Here is a 24,644-nt window from a genome sequence, read left to right as displayed (position 1 = left end):
ATGTATTGAAACATCACTAGGTACCCCATGAATATGTACAATTATTATTTGTCCAGTTATAAAAACAAAACAAAAAAGAAAGAGGAGCAAAAAAGGGAGATTTTTGTTTAAGTAATAAATTTATATTTTCTTCGATGTCAATAAATTACTCTTGGAAGCAACAAAAGGTTTTGCATTTTCATATTTTAAGCAAATAGGTTCAAAACTAACTTTTTGAAAATATTTTAAAATAGAGCAGATAAATTTGTTTTAGCAACATTTTAAATCTTCAGATAGGAGAGTTTTATAGATGGACATACATCATTTTTGACAATAAACTCTTGTAACGATGGAAATATTTCCAAATATCTGTTGTCAAAATGTCTTTTATCTTGGGAGTTTTTTTCAAAATGTGGATATATATTTTCTCACTCATTGTAAAGTGTTCCCTTTTCCTGAAGGTGAAACATTAAACATGTTTTGGTATACATTTGTTTTATTTTGTTTCTCATTTTTATTTCCATACAACCACTATGAAACAGTTTTACAGTGTTATAAAAAAAAGTTAAATACTATATACACCTATTATATGATCCAGCCATTCTACTCCTTAGGTATTTACCTAAGAGAAATTAAAGCTTAAGTCCATACAAATACTTGTATGTAAATGTTCATAGCCACTTTATTTGTGTTGGTCAAAAATTAGAAACAACCCAAATGTCTGTCAACAGGTAAATTGATAATGGTTTAGCCATACAGTGAAATATGTCACAGTAACAAAGATCTAAGTAACAAAAAGGCATGACCTATTGATACATATAAAGTACATACTGTAGATTCCATTTATATAAAACTCTAGAAAATGCAAACTAATCTATAATGACAGAAGGAAGATTAGTGGTTATCTGGGGTAGGGAAGCAGGAGCAAGGAGGGGAGAGAAGATAGAATTTCATAGGAGTATGAGAAAACTTTTGAGGGTGATGAATATATTTATCATCTTGATTGTGTTGGTTTCATTGGTATATACACATGTCAAACTCATCAAATTGTACAGTTTAAATAGGTGCAGTTCATTGTATGTCAATTGTACCTCAATTTAAAAATGAAATGAAAAAACTACAATGAGTTACCATTATACACCCACTAGAATGGCTAAAGTTAAAAGACTTTGTCCACTGCGGGTGAAGGTGTGGGGGAGCTGGAACTCTCATACACTGCTGATGAGAACGCAAAAGAGTACAATGACTGGAAAATAGATTGGCACTTTCTTGAAAACTTAAAACACTTTTACCAAATATCCCAGCCATTCCACTCCTACATATTTATTCAAGAAATAAGGGAACATGTCCACACAAAGACTTGTATACGAATATTCATAGCAGCTTTATTCGTAATAGCCCAAACCTGGAAATAGCCCAAATGTCCATCAACAGATCAACGGATAAACACATTTGATAGATCTATTAAATGGGATACATTATTCAACAATAAAGATTGATACATCAACGAGATATATAAATCTCAAAATCATTATACTTAATGAACGTAGCCAGACCAAAAAAAAAAAAGAATACATGCTGCATTATTCCATTTATATAAAATTCTAGAAAATGCAAACTAACCTATCAGAAAGCAAATCAGGAGTTACCTGGGGATAGAAGGAAGGATAAAACTAAAAGGAGCAGGAGGAAACTTTTGGGGTTGATGAAATGTTTGTTGTCTTGATTTTGATAATGGCTTCATAGATATATGTCAAAACTTACCAGATGTGGAAGGTTGAGGTTGCAGTGAGCTATGACTGTGCCATTGCACTCCAGCCTGTGTGGCAGAGCAAGACCCTGTCTCAAAAACAAAAACAAACAAAAACTTAGCAAATTGTGCACTACACACACACACACAAACACATATGCAGTTTATTGTCATCAATTAAACTTCAATAAATCTGTAAACAAACCAAAAAACTGGAATATGATGGTTGCTAAATGCTATCAATGAATACTTCGGGGGAAAAATGAAAGGCTAAGGTTATTAATCATCGACTGAAGGCAAAGTGTGAAAGCTAGAAGGCCTTTTTGGGAGCAGATGCTCATCTCTTGTAGTCTGGAGGCAGAAAAAACTGAGGATCAGATTCAGCCTTTAATTCCAAGAGTAGTGAACAAGCTCTAGAAATATATGATTCTCAACTCAGGCAAGTTGGCTTCATCAAGGTCAGGGAGGGTACTGATGGGAAGGACTGTGATCTTAAGACTTAGAATGGGTCCTCTTGGTTAATATGCTGAAAATCTTGAATCACAATTCCCGATTCCTCTGGGCTGGCACAAGCAGCCTTCTCCTCTCCCTCTCTTAAAGGTTAGCTCTACCATTTCCCGGAAGATGATGCCAAGTCCTCTGCTTTGCAAGATAAAAGCCACCCCCCACCCACCCACCTCTGCCCAGGATACACACCTGATATACTTTAGATGTGTGTCCCCACCCAAATCTCATATAAAAAATCCCCAATGTTGGAGGTAGGCCATGGTCAGAGGTGATTGGATCACGGTGGCAGATTTCTCATGAATGGCTTAGCACCATCGTCTTGGTACTGTCATCACAATAGTGAGTGAGCTCTTGTAAGATCTGGTCATTTAAAAGCATCTCCCCCTCATTTTCTTGCTCTTGCTCTGGCCATGTGATATGCCTGCTCCCCCTTCACCTTCTGCCATGGTTGTAAGTTTCCTGAGGCCTCCGCAGAAGCCAAGCACTTGTTAGCATTGTGCTTCCTGTATAGCCTGCAGAAAAGTGAGCCAATTAAACTTCTTTTCTTTATCAATTACCTAATCGCAGGTATTTCCTTATAGCAATGTGAGAACAGAGTAAGGCAACTCCCACCTCACATTCTGGCTACCCAATAAAAAATTAGGATCAATCATGATATAACACAGCTTGGGGGTGCTGGGCCTGTTATGGAGGAAAAGGTGCTGCAGGTCCTAGTTAAGATGTACCATCAGGAGCTGAGAAAATACACGAGACTGGCACGTGAAAATGCAGTCAAGAATAATGTTGGATAAGGGAGAGTATATCGACAGAGGGATGGATCATTCTCCTGTCATATTACACTCAACATCTTGGCTAACAACTGGTTCATAAAATTTCAAAAAATGTAACAATCTTGTGAGAGTTGATGAAAATAAATCCATCTTGTGAGAGCTGGTTCTAGACACCAGTGGCTAAGTCTGACGGTTGATGTTGGTACCAAACTACACTACATGATGGCAATGGGAATAACAGGATCCCCAAACAAAAGGTGCCTGGTGGCAAATCTAAACCATCAAAACCAAAATAGGCTTAATTACTGTAATAACAGCAAAGTCTTGAGTAGCAAGTAATGGAGTTTCCAACCCTCGGAGAGCTACGAAGATTAAGAGAACATGAGTCCCTACGGGCAAGAGAGATGGGCAGCATTGCAATCAATGGAATCAATTAAATGGGATGCTATTCAAAAATAAAAAGATCGATGCACTAACAATATGTGTAAATCTCAAAATCATTGTACTTAATGAAAGAAGCCAGACACAAAGAGTACATGCCATATGATACACAACAAAGATAGATGACTAAAATCCTGAGAACTTCCCAACAAAAAGTCATGATCTCTTCCCTGTTTCAGAACTTGAGACCTTTTTCAGATTCAGAACCCAGTGACTGAACAACAATGAGGATCTTGCATGAGAAAAACCCTATAATGCAAGTGTTTACAATGATTCTCTCATACCTATCCCAAAGAGACTTGTGGCCATTTACTCAGGTTACTGTATACAAGGGAAAGAGACAAGCCAAGGCATTTAGAGGAGTTTGTTGGTGGCAGAGTCTCTTTTGACATTAATACCTAAGAATTAATGCAGAATTAATTCAAAGGGGCACTATCACGGCCACCTTGTTGGGGAAAAGGGTTATGGTTGCCAGATGATACATGGGGTCCTTGCAAAGATCCCACTCACAGTAGGTCCACTGGTTTCATGACCCATCAGCGATTATTTCCCTGGTCACTGACTTTGTAGTTAGCACAACCCCCACACTGGTTTCTTAACCAATGGTATAAGAGCTACGGAAGTGGGGAAAGCCAAGTGGAGACTCTGAAACTGTCCCTCTCATCCTGTCTCAGCCAATATAGTAAATTTTAAAAGAATACAGCATTGACAATATTGTACATAAAAGACAAATATTATAAATAATTGTAAAAATGTAAAAAAAATTGTAAATTAAAAACAATATTGCCTGGGACTATGGTAGACGTTAAAGTCATCCTTAAAGACCCAAAAGTTGCAGGCACTGTGATCCCCATCAAGTGCCTACTTAATTCACCGGTCTGACCCTATAAAAACCAGATATATCTTAAAGGATGATACTGGACTCCTGCTCATCTATAAACTGATTTACATTCCATAAAAATACCATGAGGTCTCTTTTTGATTGGTAGGCTATTAATTATTGCCTCAATTTCAGAGCCTGTTATTGGTCTATTTAGGGATTCAACTTCTTCCTGGTTTAGTCTTGGGAGGGTGTATGTGTGCAGGAATCTATCCATTTCTTCTAGATTTTCTAGTTTATTTGCGTAGAGGTATTTATAGTATTCTCTGATGGTAGTTTGTATTTCTGTGGGATCAGTGGTGATATCCCCTTTATCATTTTTTATTGCATCTATTTGATTCTTCTCTTTTCTTCATTGGACTTGCTAGCGGTCTATTAATTTTGCTGATCTTTTCGAAAATCCAGCACCTGGATTCATTGCTTTTTTGAAGGGTTTTTGTGTCTCTATTTCCTTCAGTTCTGCTCTGATCTTAGTTATTTCTTGCCTTCTGCTAGCTTTTGAATGTGTTTGCTCTTGCTTCTCTAGTTCTTTTAATTGTGATGTTAGGGTGTCAATTTTAGATCTTTCCTGCTTTCTCTTGTGGGCATTTAGTGCTATAAATTTCCCTCTACATACTGCTTTAAATGTGTCCCAGAGATTCTGGTATGTTGTGTCTTTGTTCTCATTGGTTTCAAAAAACACCTTTATTTCTGCCTTCATTTCGTTATGTACCCAGTAGTCATTCAGGAGCAGGTTGTTCAGTTTCCATGTAGTTGAGCGGTTTTGAGTGAGTTTCTTAATCCTGAGTTCTAATTTGATTGTGCTGTGGTCTGAGAGACAGTTTGTTGTGATTTCTGTTCTTTTACATTTGCTGAGGAGTGCTTCACTTCCAACTATGTGGTCCATTTTGGAATAAGTGCAATGTGGTGCTGAGAAGAATGTATATTCTGTTGATTTGGGGTGGAGAGTTCTGTAGATGTCTATTAGGTCCGCTTGGTGCAGAGCTGAGTTCAATTCCTGGATATCCTTAGTAACTTTCTGTCTTGTTGATCTGTCTAATGTTGACAGTGGGGTGTTAAAGTCTCCCATTATTATTGTGTGGGAGTCCAAGTCTCTTTATAAGTCTCTAAGGACTTGTTTTATGAATCTGGGTGCTCCTGTATTGGGTGCATATATATTTAGGACAGTTAGCTCTTCTTGTTGAATTGATCCCTTTACCATTATATAACGGCCTTCTTTGTCTCTTTTGATCTTTGTTGGTTTATATTCTGTTTTATCAAAGACTAGGATTGCAACCCCTGTCTTTTTTTGTTTTCCATTTGCTTGGTAGATCTTCCTCCCTCCCTTTATTTTGAGCCTATGTGTGTCTCTGCACATGAGATGGGTCTCCTGAATACAGCACACTGATGGGTCTTGACTCTTTATCCAATTTGCCAGTCTGTGTCTTTTAATTGGAGCATTTAGCCCATTTACATTTAAGGTTAATATTGTTATGTGTGAATTTGATCCTGTCATTATATTAGCTGGTTATTTTGCTCGTTAGTTAATGCAGTTTCTTCCTAGCATTGATGGTCTTTACATTTTGGCATGTTTTTTGCAGTGGCTGGTACTGGTTGTTCCTATGTTTAGCGCTTCCTTCAGGACCTCTTTTAGGGCAGGCCTGGTGGTGACAGAGTCTCTCAGCATTTGCTTGTCTATAAAGGATTTTATTTCTCCTTCACTTATGAAGCTTAGTTTGGCTGGATATAAAATTCTGGGTTGAAAATTCTTTTCTTTAAGAATGTTGAATATTGGCCCCCACTCTCTTCTGGCTTGTAGAGTTTCTGCCAAGAGATCAGCTGTTAGTCTGATGGGCTTCCCTTTGTGGGTAACCAGACCTTTCTCTCTGGCTGCCCTTAACATTTTTTCCTTCATTTCAACTTTGGTGAATCTGACAATTATGTGTCTTGGAGTTGCTCTTCTCGAGGAGTATCTTTGTGGCGTTCTCTGTATTTCCTGAATTTGAATGTTGGCCTGCCTTGCTAGGTTGGGGAAGTTCTCCTGGATAATATCCTGCAGAGTGTTTTCCAACTTGGTTCCATTCCCCCCATCACTTTCAGGTACACCAATCAGACGTAGATTTGGTCTTTTCACATAGTCCCATATTTCTTGGAGGCTTGTTCATTTCTTTTTACTCTTTTTTCTCTAAACTTCTCTTCTCGCTTCATTTCATTCATTTGATCTTCAATCACTGATACCCTTTCTTCCAGTTGATCAAATCGGCTACTGAAGCTTGTGCATTTGTCACATAGTTCTCGTGCCATTATTTTCAGCTCCATCAGATCATTTAAGGACTTCTCTACACTGGTTATTCTAGTTAGCCATTCATCTAATCTTTTCTCAAGGTTTTTAGCTTCTTTCTGATGGGTTCAGACTTCTTCCTTTAGCTCGGAGAAGTTTATCTCACACCAGTTAGAATGGCAATCATTAAAAAGTCAGGAAACAACAGGTGCTGGAGAGGATGTGGAGAAATAGGAACACTTTTACACTGCTGGTGGGACTGTAAACTAGTTCAACAATTGTGGAAGACAGTGCGGCAATTCCTCAAGGATCTAGAACTAGAAATACCATTTGACCCAGCCATTCCATTACTGGGTATATACCCAAAGGATTATAAATTATGCTGCTATAAAGACACATGCACACATATGTTTATTGCAGCACTATTCACAATAGCAAAGACTTGGAACCAACCCAAATGTCCATCAGTGATAGACTGGATTAAGAAAATGTGGCACATATACACCATGGAATATTATGCAGCTATAAAAAAGGATGAGTTCATGTCCTTTGTAGGGACATGGATGAAACTGGAAACCATCATTCTGAGCAAATTATCGCAAGGACAGAAAACCAAACACTGCATGTTCTCACTCATAGGTGCGAATTGAACAAGGAGAACACTTGGACACAGGAAGGGTAACATCACACGCTGGGGCCTGTCGTGGGGTGGGGGAATGGGGGAGGGATAGCATTAGGAGATATACCTAATGTAAATGACGAGTTAATGGGTGCAGAACACCAACATGGCACATGTATACATATGTAACAAACCTGCACATTGTGCACATGTACCCTAGAACTTAAAGTATAATAAAAAAAAAAAAAGAAGGAACAAATACCATGAGGTAATTACTAATATTATCCTCATTTTACAGTTGCACTGGAACATAGGTAATTTGCCCAAGGTCACACAATTCAGTGGCAATGCCGGGGCTGGGAGGGACAAAAGCCTATATTATTAATCACACTTTTATACTGTGTTTCCATATAGGACTGTCCTTCAGCTATGAAGTGGCAGTTTCTGATGTGTGGCCTGTCAACATACACAACACATGCACATGCACATAGAAGATAATTTATCATCCAGACAAAGTGCTCATATAACTTTCTTTGTGGTTGATGCCAGTGCTTCACTTCTTTATGGTGGGCCTAAATGGACACATACCACGAAGTTGTGTCCATAATCTTTTGTTTTCAGATGAAATAAACATTTGGTCATCATATTCATGTTACTGGCTCCAGGAAGATACTAGTTCAAACTAGAATCATGACACCAGCTTTGACTGGATTCCAGGGTAATCTTAACTTGTGGCTACTGCTATCAAGCTAGCTAATCCCCAGTAGTCTTTTGAGTCATGAAACATCCTTTCCAACCATTTCCTCCAACCACTTCCTGTATAAAATCAAAGTTCATGCCTGTAATCCTAGCACTTTGGGAAGCTGAGGTGGGCGGATCACAAGGTCAGGAGATCAAGGCCATCCTGGCTAACATGGTGAAACGCTGTCTCTACTAAAAACACAAAAAATTAGTCGGTCGTGGTGGCACGTGCCTGTAGTTCCAGCTACTCGGGAGGCTGAGGCAGGATAATCACTTGAACCTGGGAGGTGGAGGGTTGCAGTGAGCCAAGATCGCGCCACTGCACTCCAGCCTGGGCAACAGAGCAAGACTCCATCTCAAAACAAACACACACCAAAGTTCAGGGTCAAACTGCCCTCTTGTGGTGAAATATTGCTATCTGTTTGGTCTTCAATACTTGCCCTTCGCATGTTAAGTTTTCAATTGGTCTGGCATTGATTTTTTTTTTTTGAGATGGAATTTCGCTCGTTACCCAGGCTGGAGTGCAATGGCGCGTTCTTGGCTCACCACAACGGCTGCCTCCTGGGTTCAAGTTTTTCTCCTGCCTCAGTCTCGCCAGTGGCTGGGATTACAGGCATGCACCACCACGCCCCGCTAATTTTGTACTTTTAGTAGAGATGGGGTTTCTCCATGTTGGTCAGGCTGGTCTCAAACTCCCGACCTCAGGTGATCCGCCACCTCGGCTTCCCAAAGTGCTGGGATTACAGGTGTGAGCCACTGCACCTGGCCGTCATTGATTTTTTAATTTTTTTCTTTTTTTGAGATGGAGTCTCGCTCTGTTGCCCAGGCTGGATGGAGTGCCAGTGGCATGATCTCGGCTCACAGCAGCCTCCGCCTCCAGGGATCAAGCGATTTTCCTGCCTCAGCCACCTGAGTAGCTTAGATTACAGGCACGTGCCACCACGTCCGGCTAATTTTTGTATTTTTAGTAGAGACGGGGTTTCACCATGTTGGTCGGGCTGGTCTTGAACTCCTGACCTCATGATCCGCCCGCCTCAGCCTCCCAAAGTGCTGGGATTTTTAAAATATTTTTTATAACAGCTTTATTGAGATATTATTCACATACCATGCTTTAAAAATATACAATTCAGTGGTGCTTAGTATATTCACAGAGTTGGGCAAACATCACATCTAATTCCAGAACATTTTGATCACTCCTCCCAAACTCCATAGGCACTGACTTTAATGTAATGGCATATACATATATAGAAACACATATATAAACCAATTATTCTAGCACCATTTCCATTCTTTCCCCAGGGACTGCAACATCATCTGTCATAAATCGACTTTTCATGTCTGTGAATTTGGTTTTGATCTCCCTATTGAGAGACTGGTGTACAGTATTTGTCTATCCCTGCACAAATTATTAAAGCAAGTTTTGCCATTCTGTTATCCTTCCTCATGAATATCTTGATTACTTTTGGCCCTAACTAATCAAGTTCCACAGAAATCCCAATTGGAATTTTAGTTAAAATTGTGTTGTCTATGGACCAGTTGAAGAAAACTGACACATTTACAATACTGACTCTGTTCCACAAAGATGGTATTACTTTCTACTTGTTTAAAAATGTTTTAAATGAAGCTTTATAATTTTTTTGTTATATGCATTCCTAGATAGCTTAGATTTTTGTTATATTCATTGTATTCCTGAATCCTTATTATTTAATGTCACTGAAAATGTACTTTAAGAAAAAAAAACAACCTGTTTTTCTTACCATTTGTTGCTGGTATGTTACATATTGTTTTTTGGGAAGCCTATCCATGGAATCTTCTTGATTTTCTATGTAATTATATCATCTTTAAATAATGAGAGTTTTGTTTCCTTTTTATCTTATAATTTTTATTCCTTTCATGCTTAGATGTGTTGGTGAGAATCACCAGCTCAAAGATGAGTAGATGTGGTGGTCTTAATATGAAGCTCTGTCCTATTCCCAAGCTGAAAGGGAACAAGTTTGACCTTTCAGTAAGGTGGTCACTACAGTTTTGTACACACCCTTTATATTTTAAAAATTCTTTGCTGTTTCTCCTTTGCCAAGAGCTTTTTCATAAATGGATTTTGCATTTTATCAAATGCTTCTTGCAAATCAAGATAGATGATCATACTGATTCTGATTTTGATCTGTTAGAATGGCAAATTACATTACCATATTTGATCAAATCAAAGATTCTATCAATTTTAAAACATGTCATTATTTTATGTTTCAGCAAGGATGAAAATAAAACAGCTGCCCTTTGAATATTCCAATTTGTAATACGTTTTTTCAAAAGGGCATCTCTAAATTGATAAAAATACAAAAAATACATTTTCTAAAGATAGAACTGCCATGCATTCCTGAGATTAAACATACATTTATTGTGATATATGCAATTGTTAATACCCACTGTCTCTAATTTGCTATTTTTCTATGTTTAAGAGTGAGATTTAGTTATTTTTAATTTTTGTACTGTTACTGTAAAATTTTGGCAAGAGCTTTATACTTTCTGTATAAAACTGGAATTCAAAGAAACATGGCATATTTAGCAAAACTCACAACTCATTATTCTCATTAATAAAACTCTCTAGGCTTGGGGGCTGAAGGTTTTATTACTGCCTTTTGTTTTTGTTTTGTTTGAGACAGGGTCTGTCGACAAGTCTGTCACCAGGCTGGTGTGTGGTGTCATGATCACAGCTCACTGCAACCTGTACCTCCCAGGTTCAAGCGATCCTCCCAACTGAGTAGCTGGAACTTCAGGCATGCACTACCACACCAGGCTAATTAAGAGTTTTGACAGCCGGGCGCAGTGGCTCACGCCTGTAATCTCAACACTTTGGGAGGCCGGGGGCAGGCGGATCACCTAATGTCAGGAGTTCAAGACTAGCCTGGTCAACATGGTGAAACCCTGTCTCTACAAAAAATACAAAAATTAGCCAGGCGTGGTGACAGGTGCCTGTAATCCCAGCTACTCAGGAGGCTGAGGCATGAGAATCACTTGAACCCGGGAGATGGAGGTTGCAGTGAGCTGAGATCATGCCACTGCACTCCAGCCCGGGCGACAAGGGTGAAACTCCGTCTCCAAAAAAGAGTTTTGACTATTGAGTCAAATCGGGTGTGGTGGCTCATGCATGTAATCCCAGCACTTTGGGAGGTCGAAATGGGCAGATTGGTTGAGCCCAGGAGTTTGAGATAAGCCTGGGCAACACTGCGAAACCCCATCTCTACTAAAAATACAAAAATTAGCTGGTGGAATAAGCCTGCCATCCCAGCTACTCGGGAGGCTGAGGTGGGAGGATAGCTTGAGCCCAGGAGGTCAAGGCTGCAATGAACTGTGATTGTGCCACTGCACTGCAGCCTGGAAGACAAGAGTGAGACCTTGTTTATCTATTTAAATTTATTAAATTATATATTAAACTTTTTTTTTGAGACGGAGTTTTGCCCTTGTTGCCCAGGCTGGAGTGCAATGGCGCAATCTCGGCTCACTGCAACCTCCACCTCCCAGGCTGAAGCGATTCTCCTGCCTTAGCCTCCCGAGTAGCTGGGATTACAGGCGCCCACCACCACGCCTGGCTAATTTTTTGTATTTTTAGTAGAGACGGGCTTTCTCCATGTTGGCCATGCTGGTCTTGAACACCTGACCTCAGGTGATCCACCCACCTTTGCCTCCCAAAGTGCTGGGACTACAGGTGTGAGTCGCCGCGTTAGCCAAATTTAAACTTTTTTTGAAGTTTAAAGGATTAAGTTTGAAGGATTTAAAGGACCATTTAAATTGTAAATAATTCAATCAATAGCCAAAACTCTTTTTTCAGCCATACTCTTTTTGAATCTCAACTTTGGGCTTTGTTTATTCTATGGTATGGTTGTTTTCTTAATTTCTGCTGTTATCTTTATTATTTCTTCTTTCTTTCTCTTTCAGTTAGATACTTAGCTTGTTAATTTTCAGCTTTTTATCCTAATACAAGCAAGAAAGGTAATACTTGCATTTTCTCCTACATGCTGTCTTGGCCAAATACCACAAGTTTCTATGTACAGTTTGTTTTCATTACATTCCGAAGTATGCTCTGATCTTTCTGATTCCTTCTTTTGACTCCTGAGTTATATCTCTTAGTATTGGATTTTTACTATTCACCTTTATTAAATTTTATCCTGAATTGCACACAAGGTGATCTGAAACAGATTTCTTACCTCATAGTAAATGAGTGCCTCTGCTCTTTCTGCCCCAATCTTACCCCTGGGGCTATCAATGAGTCCATGAGATTTTTTTCCTACCCAAGTGAATGAGGTCAAGTAAAACAAACAAAAATCCAGACTGGGTACAGAATGACTCTATTTGAAATGATTATTAAAATAGTGCTATGCTCTGAATGCTTGTATCCCTCCCAACCCCACAAATTTGTATGTTGAAATCCTAACATACGAATGATGATGGGTCGAGCCTTTGAAAAATGATTAGGTCAAGAAGGTAAAGGCCTCATGAGTGGGATTAGTACCTCTAAAGAGGCCCAAGAGTTTCCCTTGCTTCTTCTACCACGTGAGGACAGTGAGAAGGTGCCCCGCCAGACACCAGACCTACCAGCACTTTGATCTTTGACTTCCCGGGATTCAGAACTGTGGGAAGTAAATTTATATTGTCTATAAGCTATCAGCTTATGGTATTTTGCTATATATAGCAGCCCGAATGGATGAATACAAACAGGGAGAGAGGAACTATTGCAATAGGGTCAGGGAGACTATTGCAATAAGGAGAATGCTTCAAAGGTAAGATCTGCAAGCATCTCAAAGATCAGATAGAAACAGGCTTTTCTCTTTCTCTCTTACAGGGAGGAATAAACAGGCTAGAAAAAAAACTAATGTGGAGGAGAGGAGCAGGTGACGTTAATGGGACAGTTGAGTAGGGAACGTCCTTCCTGGTGGCTAGTCAATTTTCAGGAGGGGTAGTTAAGGAGGGACTATTCCACAGTCCAGTGCTGGCTCAGGCTGAGGGTGGATCAAAGTCCAGTGGCTTATGGGGAAGGGAGAAGCATTAAACTGGGTCAAGTTAAAGGGCATTTGTCCAGATTAGTCTATAGGGACAAACAGTTCAACTAATTATTTTGAGGCAAAGAATGGGATTTGGAGAGTCTGAGTCTGGCTTTATCATAGGTAAATGAAGGTGTTACTCACAGTTCTAGTGGTTCTTTGCAATAAGCCATTTCCTGAAATGTAACAAGGAGGGATTTCTTAACTGTCACTATTTTCCAGAAGCACAGGGCTCAAGTAAAGGTTAATACTGTAGTCAGTGGCCAAGTACCACATAAGCAGGAGACAGGGAGACAAGTTGGGGAGTGTTTTACATGTCATACTACTACCTCTCTACATTTAGCATGTCCTCAATGGGACTATTCTTGCTGGCATTTGTGTATAGGGGAATTACAAGTATAAGGATATCTATTCCAGCAACATATCTGAAGGAGAAGCCATGATCACAATGCATCATCAAGCCAACCTGAAGGGTCTTAGCTATCAAGTTATATTTATCTCCCCACCTCACTGATTGCCTTGCCCAGCCCCCAAGTTGAATTCAGGTGCCCCTTCTCCTTACTGGACCAGTTATGATAGTAACTTAGGCACCTGTATTCAAAGACATCAAGAAGCTTTTCATTCCTCCTTTCCCATAGGCTTCCAGATAATTTCAACAGGGGTGTAGAGTCTATGGTCCTTCAAGAATAGAGAGAATATGGCTTCAACCTAAGGATTTTTCTCCTTTAAACAACTTAGATATGGGTAAAAGAAGAAAGAGGGACCAGGGAACGCAAGACACATCTGTCGTTTTTGGTCCTCTCAAAACTGGGTACCAGGCAGTAAGGTCATTGCTGATAAATCCATTTTGGCTTTGAGAACCCCCTAATCCAACAGTCATATCCACACAGCTTTCCACGTGGGGCTAAGGGGTATGCATGCCTTGGCTGACCTGGACTTAACTGGCACTACAATAACCTCGTTTAGCAATAAGGGCTTTAGGGTGATGTGGTTAGTGATTTTTTTTTAATCCCCTTTCTCCTTTCATTCTTTCACTTCCCTAACTCCTCCCATATTTTGTGTAAATGCTAATTCCTTGATCAAATTCCTTATTCCTGTAATGTTTGTAGTAGTATTTTTTTTTCATGGCTACATTCCATTGACTCTACCTCACACTGACATGTTTTGCTACCAGAAGTGGTAGCAGAGACACAGAATTTTAAGGATGGAAATCTGGAATTTGTTCTCTGATCTGACTGGATTAAAAGGCAATAATGTTTCCATTGCCAAGGTAATTGACAGTCTATGGTAAAAGTTACTTATCACTTGTAGTCACTTGGTTAACTAATGCCTAGACACAGGGTTTACTTACATTAAATCAAAGTGAAATGCCAGAATATCCTTCCTTGGTATACAGGGAATGGTATCAAGGACACAGATATTTTGGGGTAAAATTATTATACATAACTTACTCACATCCCATCTTCTCTGGAAGGATCCAGAGGACACTCTCTTCATTAAGGCTTTAAAAAAAAAATCATTGGCAGGGGGTACTATTCTTGAAAGGCCCTAATGGCTATTATCACAGGTCAGGAATGATAGTAAAGGATACTCCCATTGAAATTGGCTCCTGGCCGGGCGCAGTGGCTCATGCCTGTAATCCCAGCACTTTGGGAGGCTGAGGCGGGTGGATCACCTGAGGTTGGGAGTTCCAGACCAGCCTGACCAACATGGAGAAACCCTGTCTCTACTAAAAATACAAAATTAGCCAGGCATGGTGGTGCATGCCTGTAATCCCAGCTATTTGGGAGGCTGAGGCAGGAGAATCACTTGAACCTGAGAAGCAGAGGTTGCAGTGAGCCAAGATCGTGCCATTGCACTCCAGCCTGGACAAGAGTGAAACTTCATCTCAAAAAAAGAAATTGGCCCTTAAATTCAATGGAGATGACAGGAGTTAGGATGTAGTTAAGGCACAAGTGGAAAGATTTAGCATCCAGAAACAAAAGAGAGTTTGGTTACCATAACTGGCAGCAGAGCAAGATGGTAATCAAAATGGTTTCACCCACAGAAATCTTTAGGGTTAACTGATGGTGGTGCCCCTAGAACTGAAATAGAGAAGCAGGATATTAAACTTTTCTTAACATTTGAAAAAAGCAAACTGTACGTCTAGTGAATAAAGGTCTATTTTTAATTACAAGCCACAGCTTCTTATCCAGTTTTTAGATTTAAATCAGCTTAGATCATTGACATTTAATTATTGCTGTATTAATGAAATAAAATAAAATTTAGGTTTACTATTGTTTTATTCTATTTCTCGTTCCTGGGTTACTTGAATCTTTTTTAGTATTCCACCTTAATTTATTAATGCTTTTGAAAATAATCTGTAGTTTTTTAGGGAAAAATCTGTGTTGCTCTAGGGATGATACAAATACTTAATTTCTTACAGTCTACTGTATAGTATCAATATCTTGAGGTCAGCAGTTTGGCATTAGCCTGGGCAACAGAGTGAGACTCCATCTCTAAAAAAAAAAAAAAAAAAAAAATTAGCTGGACGTGGTAGTACATGCCTGTAGTCCCAGTTACTGAAGAGGCTGAAGTGGGATGATCACCTGAACCCAGGTTGAAGCTGCAGTGAGCCATGATCACAGAACTGCACTTCAGCTTGGGTGACAGAGACTTCACCGTAAAAAAACAGAAACAAGAACAAAAAAAAACCTGTATATCCTCTACAGAGAATCACATAAAACAATGTTAATTTTTTCTTTCAAATAACAAATGTAATTTTTAAAACCTCAAGTCTATTATATTTACCCTATACATTATGCCTTCTTTATTCCTGCCATTCTAAGTTTCCTTCTGCTATAACTTCCCTTCTTTTTAAAAAGCTTCCCTTGACAATTCTTTTAGAGCAGGTTTACTAGTGATAAATCCTGTTAGTTTTCCCTCATTTGAAAAATGTCTTGACCTTTTCTATTTGTACCTTTTTGACTCCTTTATAATACTTAGGTACTTTGAAAAAGTTTTCTGATTGAATCTTCTCTCCCCGCAAAACTATAATGAAGAGTACAGATTTATGCCAAATATCTGTGATAGCAAAGTGTTTTTAATAAACATCAATTAAAATACACAGTTAAAAGTTCAAAAATTTTCTATGACTAGCCAATAAATTGCTGCAACTTTTACAGCTAATGCTGGTGTTCCTGAAATTTGAAACATAGTACTTTTCAAGAACTGTGGAAAAGCTTGATTACAACAAAAATAACAGGCAGAGTGTTCTATTGTTCCTGTTTTCTCCTGAAACTTAAACTCTGAATAGCAACAGATTGCAGCAAATGTAGCTCAGGATATTCTGAAAAATACAGCCCCAGGAGATGGCCAGTTAAAATGTGGACCACATTTCAATTCCACCTTTCCAGTGGAGATAATCAGTAGACTCAAAGAGATCCAAGGGTTGGATGAGTAACCATAGTTGAAAATGCTGACACAAATTATTTGGCAATAATAAACTGACGTGAAATGATGCCCAGTAACTGATGTAGTGGAAGTATGTTCTGGTCTGACTAGAATACAGCAATAAAAGTTGAGAGGTTAATAAGGGCAAAAGAACCTTCAGATAAATGGAGAATGAGAAAGAATTGATGATTCAAAAAAACATACTTCACTGTGATGACAAGCAAATTAAGGATGAAAAAAAGCAAGGTGAAAAGAAATAGGAAAAATAGTTCAGGATGTAGAAAAATTCTTTCACAACAGCAAGGAAATTCTCTTGACAGAGGATTTCTTGGTAAAATAAACGTGGAGATGAACTAGAACAGGTATGAGGTTGTAGCAGAAGAAACATTTGCATAAATGTGACTTTCTTATCCAGCCACACTATTTCTTAAAAGCAACACAATTTCCAAAACTTTTTGCTCAAAGCTCAGATTTACACAATGCCACCTCTAAGAGGCAGGACACTAGCCTAAACTAAAATGTCCCTTATGTCTGTTCTTACTGTCTTCTCCTCTGGCTTGAGAGATGTTTTGATTTGTAAAAGTACTGGCCAATACAACAAAATGGAGACATAAATTATGTCATAACAGAATTTTACATATGTTTCCTTATATTATGTTCATTAATGCATTATATGCCTTAATAATTTCACTCAGTTAAAAAATGATGGTATGATAGTTTAAAGCTGGTTCAATCATGATTTTATAAGCTTATTTATCAAGAGTGAAAATAGAAGACTATTAAAAATAGCTAAAAAGGTAATGTGTCATAGTGTTTAATGTTTCTGTAATTGTTGGTAAGGCTTGTATCTAAGTCTGATGCAGAATTCTTAATGGCACTCAAATAGTTCTTTTCTCAAGCCACATGGTATCCACTGGTGCTATGAGTCTGGAAGAGACTGGCTATGGGTACCACTTCTTGTCTTCAGCTGTGACTGTGCAATATCAGCAAGTGCACTTTGTATCTTTTCCAGAAGCATGTCTCCTCGATAAACAACATCCTCCAGACATGTAGCAGCTTCATGGTTTTCTTCTTCTAGCTTATACAAGCTAGCAGCCTTTATAAGACACAAATTTTAAAATCTTTAGAGTTTAGAAGGAGAGAAGCTGTCGCAGATGTACTTATTTTTAAATCTGGATGACTTTGCAATCATTGTGATATATTTTTCAGTAAAGAAATTCTAAAAATCAGATAACTTTTAAGAATTTTCCCCATGTGAATTATTAAAAAGAATGACTTTTCAATTAGAGATCTCTAGATATCTGTAAGTGACTCCCTTACACACTATGTTTAGACACCATTATTCTACTCCACATGTAGAATGCCACCCTCCTCTCATTCTTCACTAGGAAAAGAGACAAAATTGAGGAAAATAAGAGGTTTCCTTATAATGGAAATTTGAATAAAACAAAAGCTGCTACGATTTGAATGCGTCCCCTCCAAAATTCATACATTAAAATCTAATCCCCAATGTGATGGTATTAAGAGGGAAGGGGCCTTTAAGAGGATATTAAGTCATGAAGGCAGAGCTCTCATAGATGGAATTAGTACCCTTAAAATATGGCTTGAGGTTGAAGAGGGAGCTCTTGCTCTTTTGCCCTTCTGCCTTCAGCCATGTGAGGAAACAGGAAGAAGGCCCTCAACATGGCCCTAAACATGGCACCATGTTTAATAAAAATTCATTACTCATGCACAGTGAGTAATAAATGCCTTGATCTTAGACTTCCCAGACTCCAGAACTGTGAGAAAATAAATTTCTGTTCTTTATAAATTACTGTCTCAGGTATGTTGTTATAGCAGCACAAATGGACACAGACAAAAGGTATTAAATCTACCTCTTTAATTCAAAATTCTCTATTACTGGTAAAATTCTCAAAGGAATAGAGGCTTACCTGTAAAGCAGCTGTAGATTCTTCACTGGGTAAGGAATCTATCAAAACATCAATGTCTTTTGCTGTTCGTGCAATCAGTGCTGCAAAAAGCTGGGCGTACTCTAGAGAAGATACTGCTAGATTAGGATATTAGAAAACCTCAAGTTTTCGGAAACAAATTTTAAGTTAATGAAACCAGAAACTTCATATAGCTTTTTCTGCCCTAAGATTCTAATGATTCAGCCAAGCGTGGTGGCTCACGCCTGTAATCCCAGCACTTTGGGAGGCCAAGGCAGGCGGATCATGAGGTCAGGAGTTTGAGGCCAGCCTGACCAACATGGTGAAACCCCATCTCTACTAAAAATACAAAAATTAGCCAGATGTGGTGGCATGCGCCTGTAATCCCAGCTACTCAGGAGGCTGAGGCAGGAGAATTCCTTGAACCCGGGAGGCAAAAGTTGCAGTGAGACAAGATCGCATCACTGCACTCCAGCCTAGGCGACAGAGCAAGACTCCATCTCACAAAAAAAAAAAAAAAAAAAAGATTCTAATGATTAAAATATACACCAATCCTGTTACACATTTAGCTCAAATTGGGAATTCAGCATAATGTATATTTCATTTATTATGACAATATAGTGGTCACTTGAATAAAGAAATTTATAAATGGGATGCCTTCCTTGTTAAGGTCCCTCACTCAGCTAAATTAATACAAATTCTCCTCTAAAGGAGTAACAATCTATTATCTGACATGAACCAGAATTATGTTAGGTAAATTGTAAATTTTTTACAACAAACAAAACTTGTAATATCCTCAAACAACAATATTTTTAGAAATAAAATAAGCTGAATTTCTCAAGAAATCTAATTTTAAAGGATTACAAAAAATGTGAGAGTCAAACTAAGAGAAGCTAAGAAAACCTGTTTACCTTCTGTAGAGTTAGCTGGCTGGTCTTTGTTAATTGCTGTCTGAATATTACTGAAAGAGGCAGGAGGACCACATTGCTGCAATACTCCAATGGCATTACAAAACTGATCTGCAAGCTTAGGCCAAAGAAAACATATCAAGGTTAGAAAGGACTTATCAGTTTTAAGGACTTTATTGGTAATGGCAACAACAATAAGTTTCTGTAATGATAATCTCTGAGCAAGGGAATAAAACAGAAAGGAGTGATTGTTGATAAAATAAGCCAGTTATTATTAATGTTGATTAAACGTTTTAATTCTGCAAAGAAACCAAGTTTGGTATCAATCTAGGTAAAGTTAAATTTGATATAAATCTAGTTGAAACAGTTGAAATACAAAATAATCTTTCTTTTCTTGTGATAGTAAAATGATAAGAGAACATTGGCCAATACTTATCGTAAGCCACAAGTACAGACTTTTTGGGGATAGTGATGGAAAAGAGCAAATTTGACTTGTAAATATCTATGGCACCATGTTTAATAAAAATTTATTTCTCATGCACAAAGTATATGATTCCTTTTCTGAGACTGGAGTAGTTACAAGTGTAAAGAAATAGTGAGGAAAAGGCTGCTCAGAAAAGCACTTTAAGTAAGCAGAAATGTATTTGTTCAAGACTCAATTTTTAAACTCTTGTACTCTAAAAGCACTCAAGTACTTTTTAAAATTGAGAATAGCAATTCCTTACCATCTCCAAATTAAATACACCTATCCTCCCTACCAATTTCTCTCACCTAGTCTTGACCTCTCAAACCTCCTATTTCTAATAAGCATTTCCATTGGGTTTCTCTGCCATTGTTTCAATGACAGAACTCAAAGGCAACTGTTTCCTCTTTTTAATATTTAATTTGTATTAAAAGTCTCCTAGTCAACCAATCTAATTTCAGATTGTTATTTTCCTTTGATCTTCAAATTCTGCTAATACTACAAATCTTCCTCTTTTCCTTCTATCATTATTGTTGCTTAGTTCAACCAATTATCTCACACCAGAATTATTACAATAGTCTTCTCGTTGTTTTCCAGTTCACCAGGTTACTTATTTTACCCTGATCAAAACATTTGAGCTTACTCCACCACTGTCTTCAAGATAAATCTCCAACTCAGGCTGTTTTGAAGCTTTCAATAATCTAAGTCAACTCTACTGACTCGTTTTCCACTACTCCTTCATATTTACCTAACTAGTCATAAAGTCACTTATGACTAAATGGCTTTGCCCAGGTTTTGCTAATTGTAATGGAGCAATAAGTGCTCAGATGCTATACAAACCTAGATCCTAATCCTAGCTCTATTAACCCAAGTAGCATTTTTCATTTTTAAATTGGATATTCTCCTATTACAGCATTGTTGTAATAGAGGAAACACACACAAAAACATATTCAACACAGTGTCTATCTCTTCCATCCTTCAAAAGCTTTTATGATCCATTTAGTCAACAAAAATTTATGGAAAATAACTAAAGTACTGCATATAAACACTATAGAGACATAGTGAATGTGACATAGCTTCTGCACTCACGGTTTTCAGAGGGTAGAACAAATGTTAAAAGTTATACAAATAATTCTGATTAGGATAAATGCTAAGATTCCCCCTATTTTGGTTCACATCACTCCATATTCCAATTTACGTCAGAACCCGAAGCTGAAAATACTCAGTTCATTATAACTCCCTAACCACATACTGTTTTTCCATCACTTAAATGTCTCCTGAGTATATGACATTTTTTAACCTCCTTTAGGAGTATCTCTTTGTAAACATGATGGTGCTTATACACAGTAGGCACTCATACCAGTTATCCTAAAGGTTTTTCTCCAAAATCCAATTATCATTATGCCTAACCTGGAGTTAAGGCCATATTCACTCTGTCCTTATTATCCTTCTAGTTACAAGACATGTATGAATATGCGAAATTTTCCCTAAAATAAGATTTCTATCCAGCAGCATCATTACAATTTGATTTTGTAAAACCTGAAAGGAGTAGTTCCCTGAGGAAGGCTGGCTGGCAGCCCAGCCAAGTCCCTGCAGGGTAGAATTTATCTTGGTGAATTCAACACTTACAGGCTGGTCCTCTCAGCTTAAAAACTAGTGTTATTCACCCAAGGTAGATCAGTTTTATCACAAGTAGATTCACACTCTTCAAGTGTACAAAGCCTGATGTATTCAGAAAAATGCCAAGTCATTAGCTTACAGTGAGGAAAAAAAAAAAACTGGCAAGGAAACCGGGTACTTAGGTTTTCCTATCAGCATGTTTTCTCTCTAGCCCCTTATCTAGGACATTAAATCACAATCAGACAATGAGAAACATAACTATCAATGGAAAACTATTTAACAGAAAACAATGTAACTCGTAATGGTAATAAGTACACCCATTGCCGCATGGGAATACCCATTGACGTCTTGGTCAACGGGATGCACATATTATGTCAGTCCCCTATGGTTATAACGAAGCTGAAAAATTCTTATTGCCTGGTGACATCGTAGCAGTCCTAACGCTGTAGCGCAATGCGTTCCTTAGTGCTTGTGGTGATGCTGCTGTAAATCAACCTACCGCAATGCCAGTGCAAGAAAGCATAGCACATACAATTATGTACAGTCCACGACACTCGATAATGATACTAAATGACTTTGTTACTGGTTTATGTATTTACTGTTTTATCGTTATTTTACATTGTACTTCTACTTATTAAAACAAAAAAAAAAGTTATCGCCAAAACCATGCATTTCTCAGAACATAACTCCTTCATTAGGGACCAACGACTGTCTGCGCATCCTCTGGCTTTGCTTCTACTTTCCACTCACGCATAGTGTGGAAGAAAAATAACCAAAAGGAACAAAGCTGGGGTGCTACTTAAAAGACTTGGCCTTTAATAGAGAGTAGAATTTGGGGGAGACATTAAAAAGGACTTGTAGGCCCGGCACGGTGGCTCACACCTGTAATCCCAGCACTATGGGAGGCCGAGGCGGGAGGATCGCTTGAGGCCGGGAGTTTGAGACCAGCCTGGGCAACATGGTGAAACCCCGTCTCTACTAAAAATACAAAAATTGGCCGGGCGTGGTGGAGGGCGCCTGTAATCCCAGCTACTTGTTTGGCTGAGACAGGAGAATCGCTTGAACCCGGGAGGCGGAGGGTGCAGTGAGCAGAGATCGCGCCACTGCACTCCAGCCTGGGCGAAAGACACTGTCTCCAAAGTAAAAAAAAAAAAAAAAGAAAAAAAAAGAAAAGAAAAGAAAAAAGACTCAAATAAACGGAAAGACATACGAGAATTAGATTTCCTATCATAAAGATGTCCCCAAACTGATGTATTCTGAGGGATGGCCAAGAGACAAGAGATGGAAGGAGACTCTGGGCCCAAAGGAACGAGCTAAGATGAAAAAAAATCTCTCACCTCACCTCAGCATCGCTCCCGCACCAACCTGAAAGCGCTGGTGAAGGAATACTCTCGGCTGACATTTCATTACAAAAACCCAGTCATCCAGAGCATGAGATCTCCCTTGGTGGATTAAAATTGATGAGGAAAGAAAAAAGCTCCTGCTTCTCCTCCCAACCCCCAAAAGAAAGAGATCCCGTAACTACCACTGACAAGAAAATAAAACTGTCCTCAGGGAACACGACAGGACCGCGCAGCCCACAGGTCCTGGCGGCCTCACCCGGACAAGAACGATCTTCCCGGTCTCCTCAAGCGAAAGAGGCTGCTCCCTCCCGCACCTTCAAGCACAGCCCGGCAGCCGGCCTCAAACCTCCGAGTTCGCGGTGGCGCCCCCCGAGAGAGCGCTTTATGCCGAAGCCCTGTCTCTCAGTCCGCTCCTCACTTCCAAGTTTTGCCTCTTGGGCCCCTTTCCTCCCTTGCTTTACCTCAGGAAAGAGAAAGACAGAGGCTAATCGAATGAAATTCCTCACCGAATTCACAGCGTCTTGAAGCTGCGTGAGCCGATCCGCCATGTTTCTCCCGCAGCAAACGGACGCCAAAACAGCTGCTCTTCCGCGACTGGGCAGCTCTGGCACGCGTCATGGCCAATCACAGGGCTGCGTCCTTGGGAGGGGTGGGGTCGGAGAGAACTCCCCGCCCCGTCAGAAGTGGGTGGTACTCCCGAGGCGGCCTTTCTAGAGCGGGCTACACCTGAGGAGAGGCTAGATATTTTGAGTAACTGGGGAAATGATCTGGGGTCCAATCGCTTTGAAATACAGTCCAAGAGCTGAAATACTCCCCTTGGGGTTGTTAGGTGTTAAAGGCTTCAGAGATTGTTGGATTCTGCAGGGATTTTTTTTTTTTTAGTGATTTCTCCTACCCTCTCGTGTTTATTTATTGACCAAATTGAAGAGTAGATTTATTTATTTATTTATTTATTTATTTATTTATTTATTTATTTATTTAAGACGGAGTCTCGCTCTGTCGCCCAGGCTGGAGTGCAGTGGTGCGATCTCGGCTCACTGCCAGCTCCGCCTCCCGGGTTCACGCCATTCTCCTGCCTCAGCCTCCGGAGTAGCTGGGACTACAGGCGCCCGCACCACGCCCGGCTTTTTTTTTTTTTTTTTTTTTTTTTTTTTTTTTTTTTTGTATTTTTAGTAGAGACGGGGTTTCACCATGTCAGCCAGGATGGTCTCGATCTCCTGACCTCGTGATCCGCCCGCCTCGGCCTCCCAAAGTGCTGGGATTACAACAGGCGTGAGCCACCGTGCTCGGCCAAGAAAAATTAGCTGCACAATTTAGATTTAGAGTTGGGACTTATTGAGAGTTTAAGTGTGAAGAGTGATAATCGAAACTTGGTATTTAAGGAAATTTAGCCTGAGGATAGTCTGGTAAGAAACGAGTTTGGAATCGGCAAATAACAGGTTTGTAGACTTCAAACAAACTCTCATATCCTCTTTCTCAGGCTGATTACCCGTGATTACCTTCCTGTGGCTGCGGGGAAGGTGGAAGACACAGTCCCTGTGGAACTCAGGTTGTTGGATTTATCCCAACACTTACTGGGAAGCACCACTTCTGCTTCACACCCATGCCCCACCCTCATCCCCAAACAGTCTACAGACTTACTGGAGCCTCATTAAGAACGTGGATGAGGCATGCTCCCCATAATGGGACTAATGAGAAATCACTCTATAATTTGTTTTCACTGTAACTTGGGGAGAATCTACAACCTTCTCCTCCCACCCTCACTTGAGAGTGTACCTTACTGAATGCCTGCCACATGCCAGGAAGTATATCCAGTGCTCAGTTTGCAAAGATGAATAAGCCAAGGACTCACTGAGGAAGGTTTTGCAGTTGTCCAAGATTAAGATGAGCTGGGCCTAGAATCGGGTGTTGACCCTGATAAGCGAGGAAAGAAAGACTAAAATATATTTTTGAGAAAAAAAAAATAA

General features: G+C 39.3%; 2 protein-coding genes across 6 annotated transcripts in view; both read right to left on the bottom strand.

Moving 5' to 3' along the window:
* Window positions 1-15,259, bottom strand: part of LOC129009628 (liprin-beta-1-like) — a 155,400-nt gene extending 140,141 nt beyond the window's left edge. For 3 of the 4 annotated variants that reach the window (XM_054442894.2, XM_063672534.1, XM_054442895.2), the window contains exon 1: window positions 1,744-1,939. The gene's annotated coding sequence lies outside the window, so the exon portion shown is untranslated. Of the gene's footprint in view, window positions 1-1,743; window positions 1,940-14,981 lie in introns of those variants that run through there. The other variant, XM_054442893.1, reaches the window with a different exon arrangement.
* Window positions 15,128-23,277, bottom strand: MED21 (mediator complex subunit 21). 2 transcript variants are annotated; one of them, XM_063672535.1, is made up of 4 exons: window positions 23,184-23,240; window positions 19,255-19,369; window positions 18,347-18,462; window positions 15,128-17,511 (listed from the first exon to the last, which is right to left on the bottom strand). In XM_063672535.1, exons 1-4 carry the CDS (start codon window positions 23,223-23,225, stop codon window positions 17,335-17,337), a joined length of 450 nt encoding a protein of 149 aa, XP_063528605.1. In that variant the 5' UTR covers window positions 23,226-23,240; the 3' UTR covers window positions 15,128-17,334. The 2 variants fall into 2 exon arrangements, with proteins under 2 accessions (XP_063528605.1, XP_054298871.1); XM_054442896.2 differs by having other exon boundaries at window positions 16,048-17,511; window positions 18,347-18,447; window positions 23,184-23,277.
* Between the last annotated feature and the right edge of the window lie 1,367 nt (window positions 23,278-24,644).

Source organism: Pongo pygmaeus, chromosome 10 (assembly GCF_028885625.2).
Source record: "Pongo pygmaeus isolate AG05252 chromosome 10, NHGRI_mPonPyg2-v2.0_pri, whole genome shotgun sequence".
Taxonomy (NCBI): Eukaryota; Metazoa; Chordata; class Mammalia; order Primates; family Hominidae; genus Pongo; species Pongo pygmaeus.
Note: the sequence above shows the minus strand (reverse complement) of the source record. Positions and strands in the feature narration are given on the sequence as shown.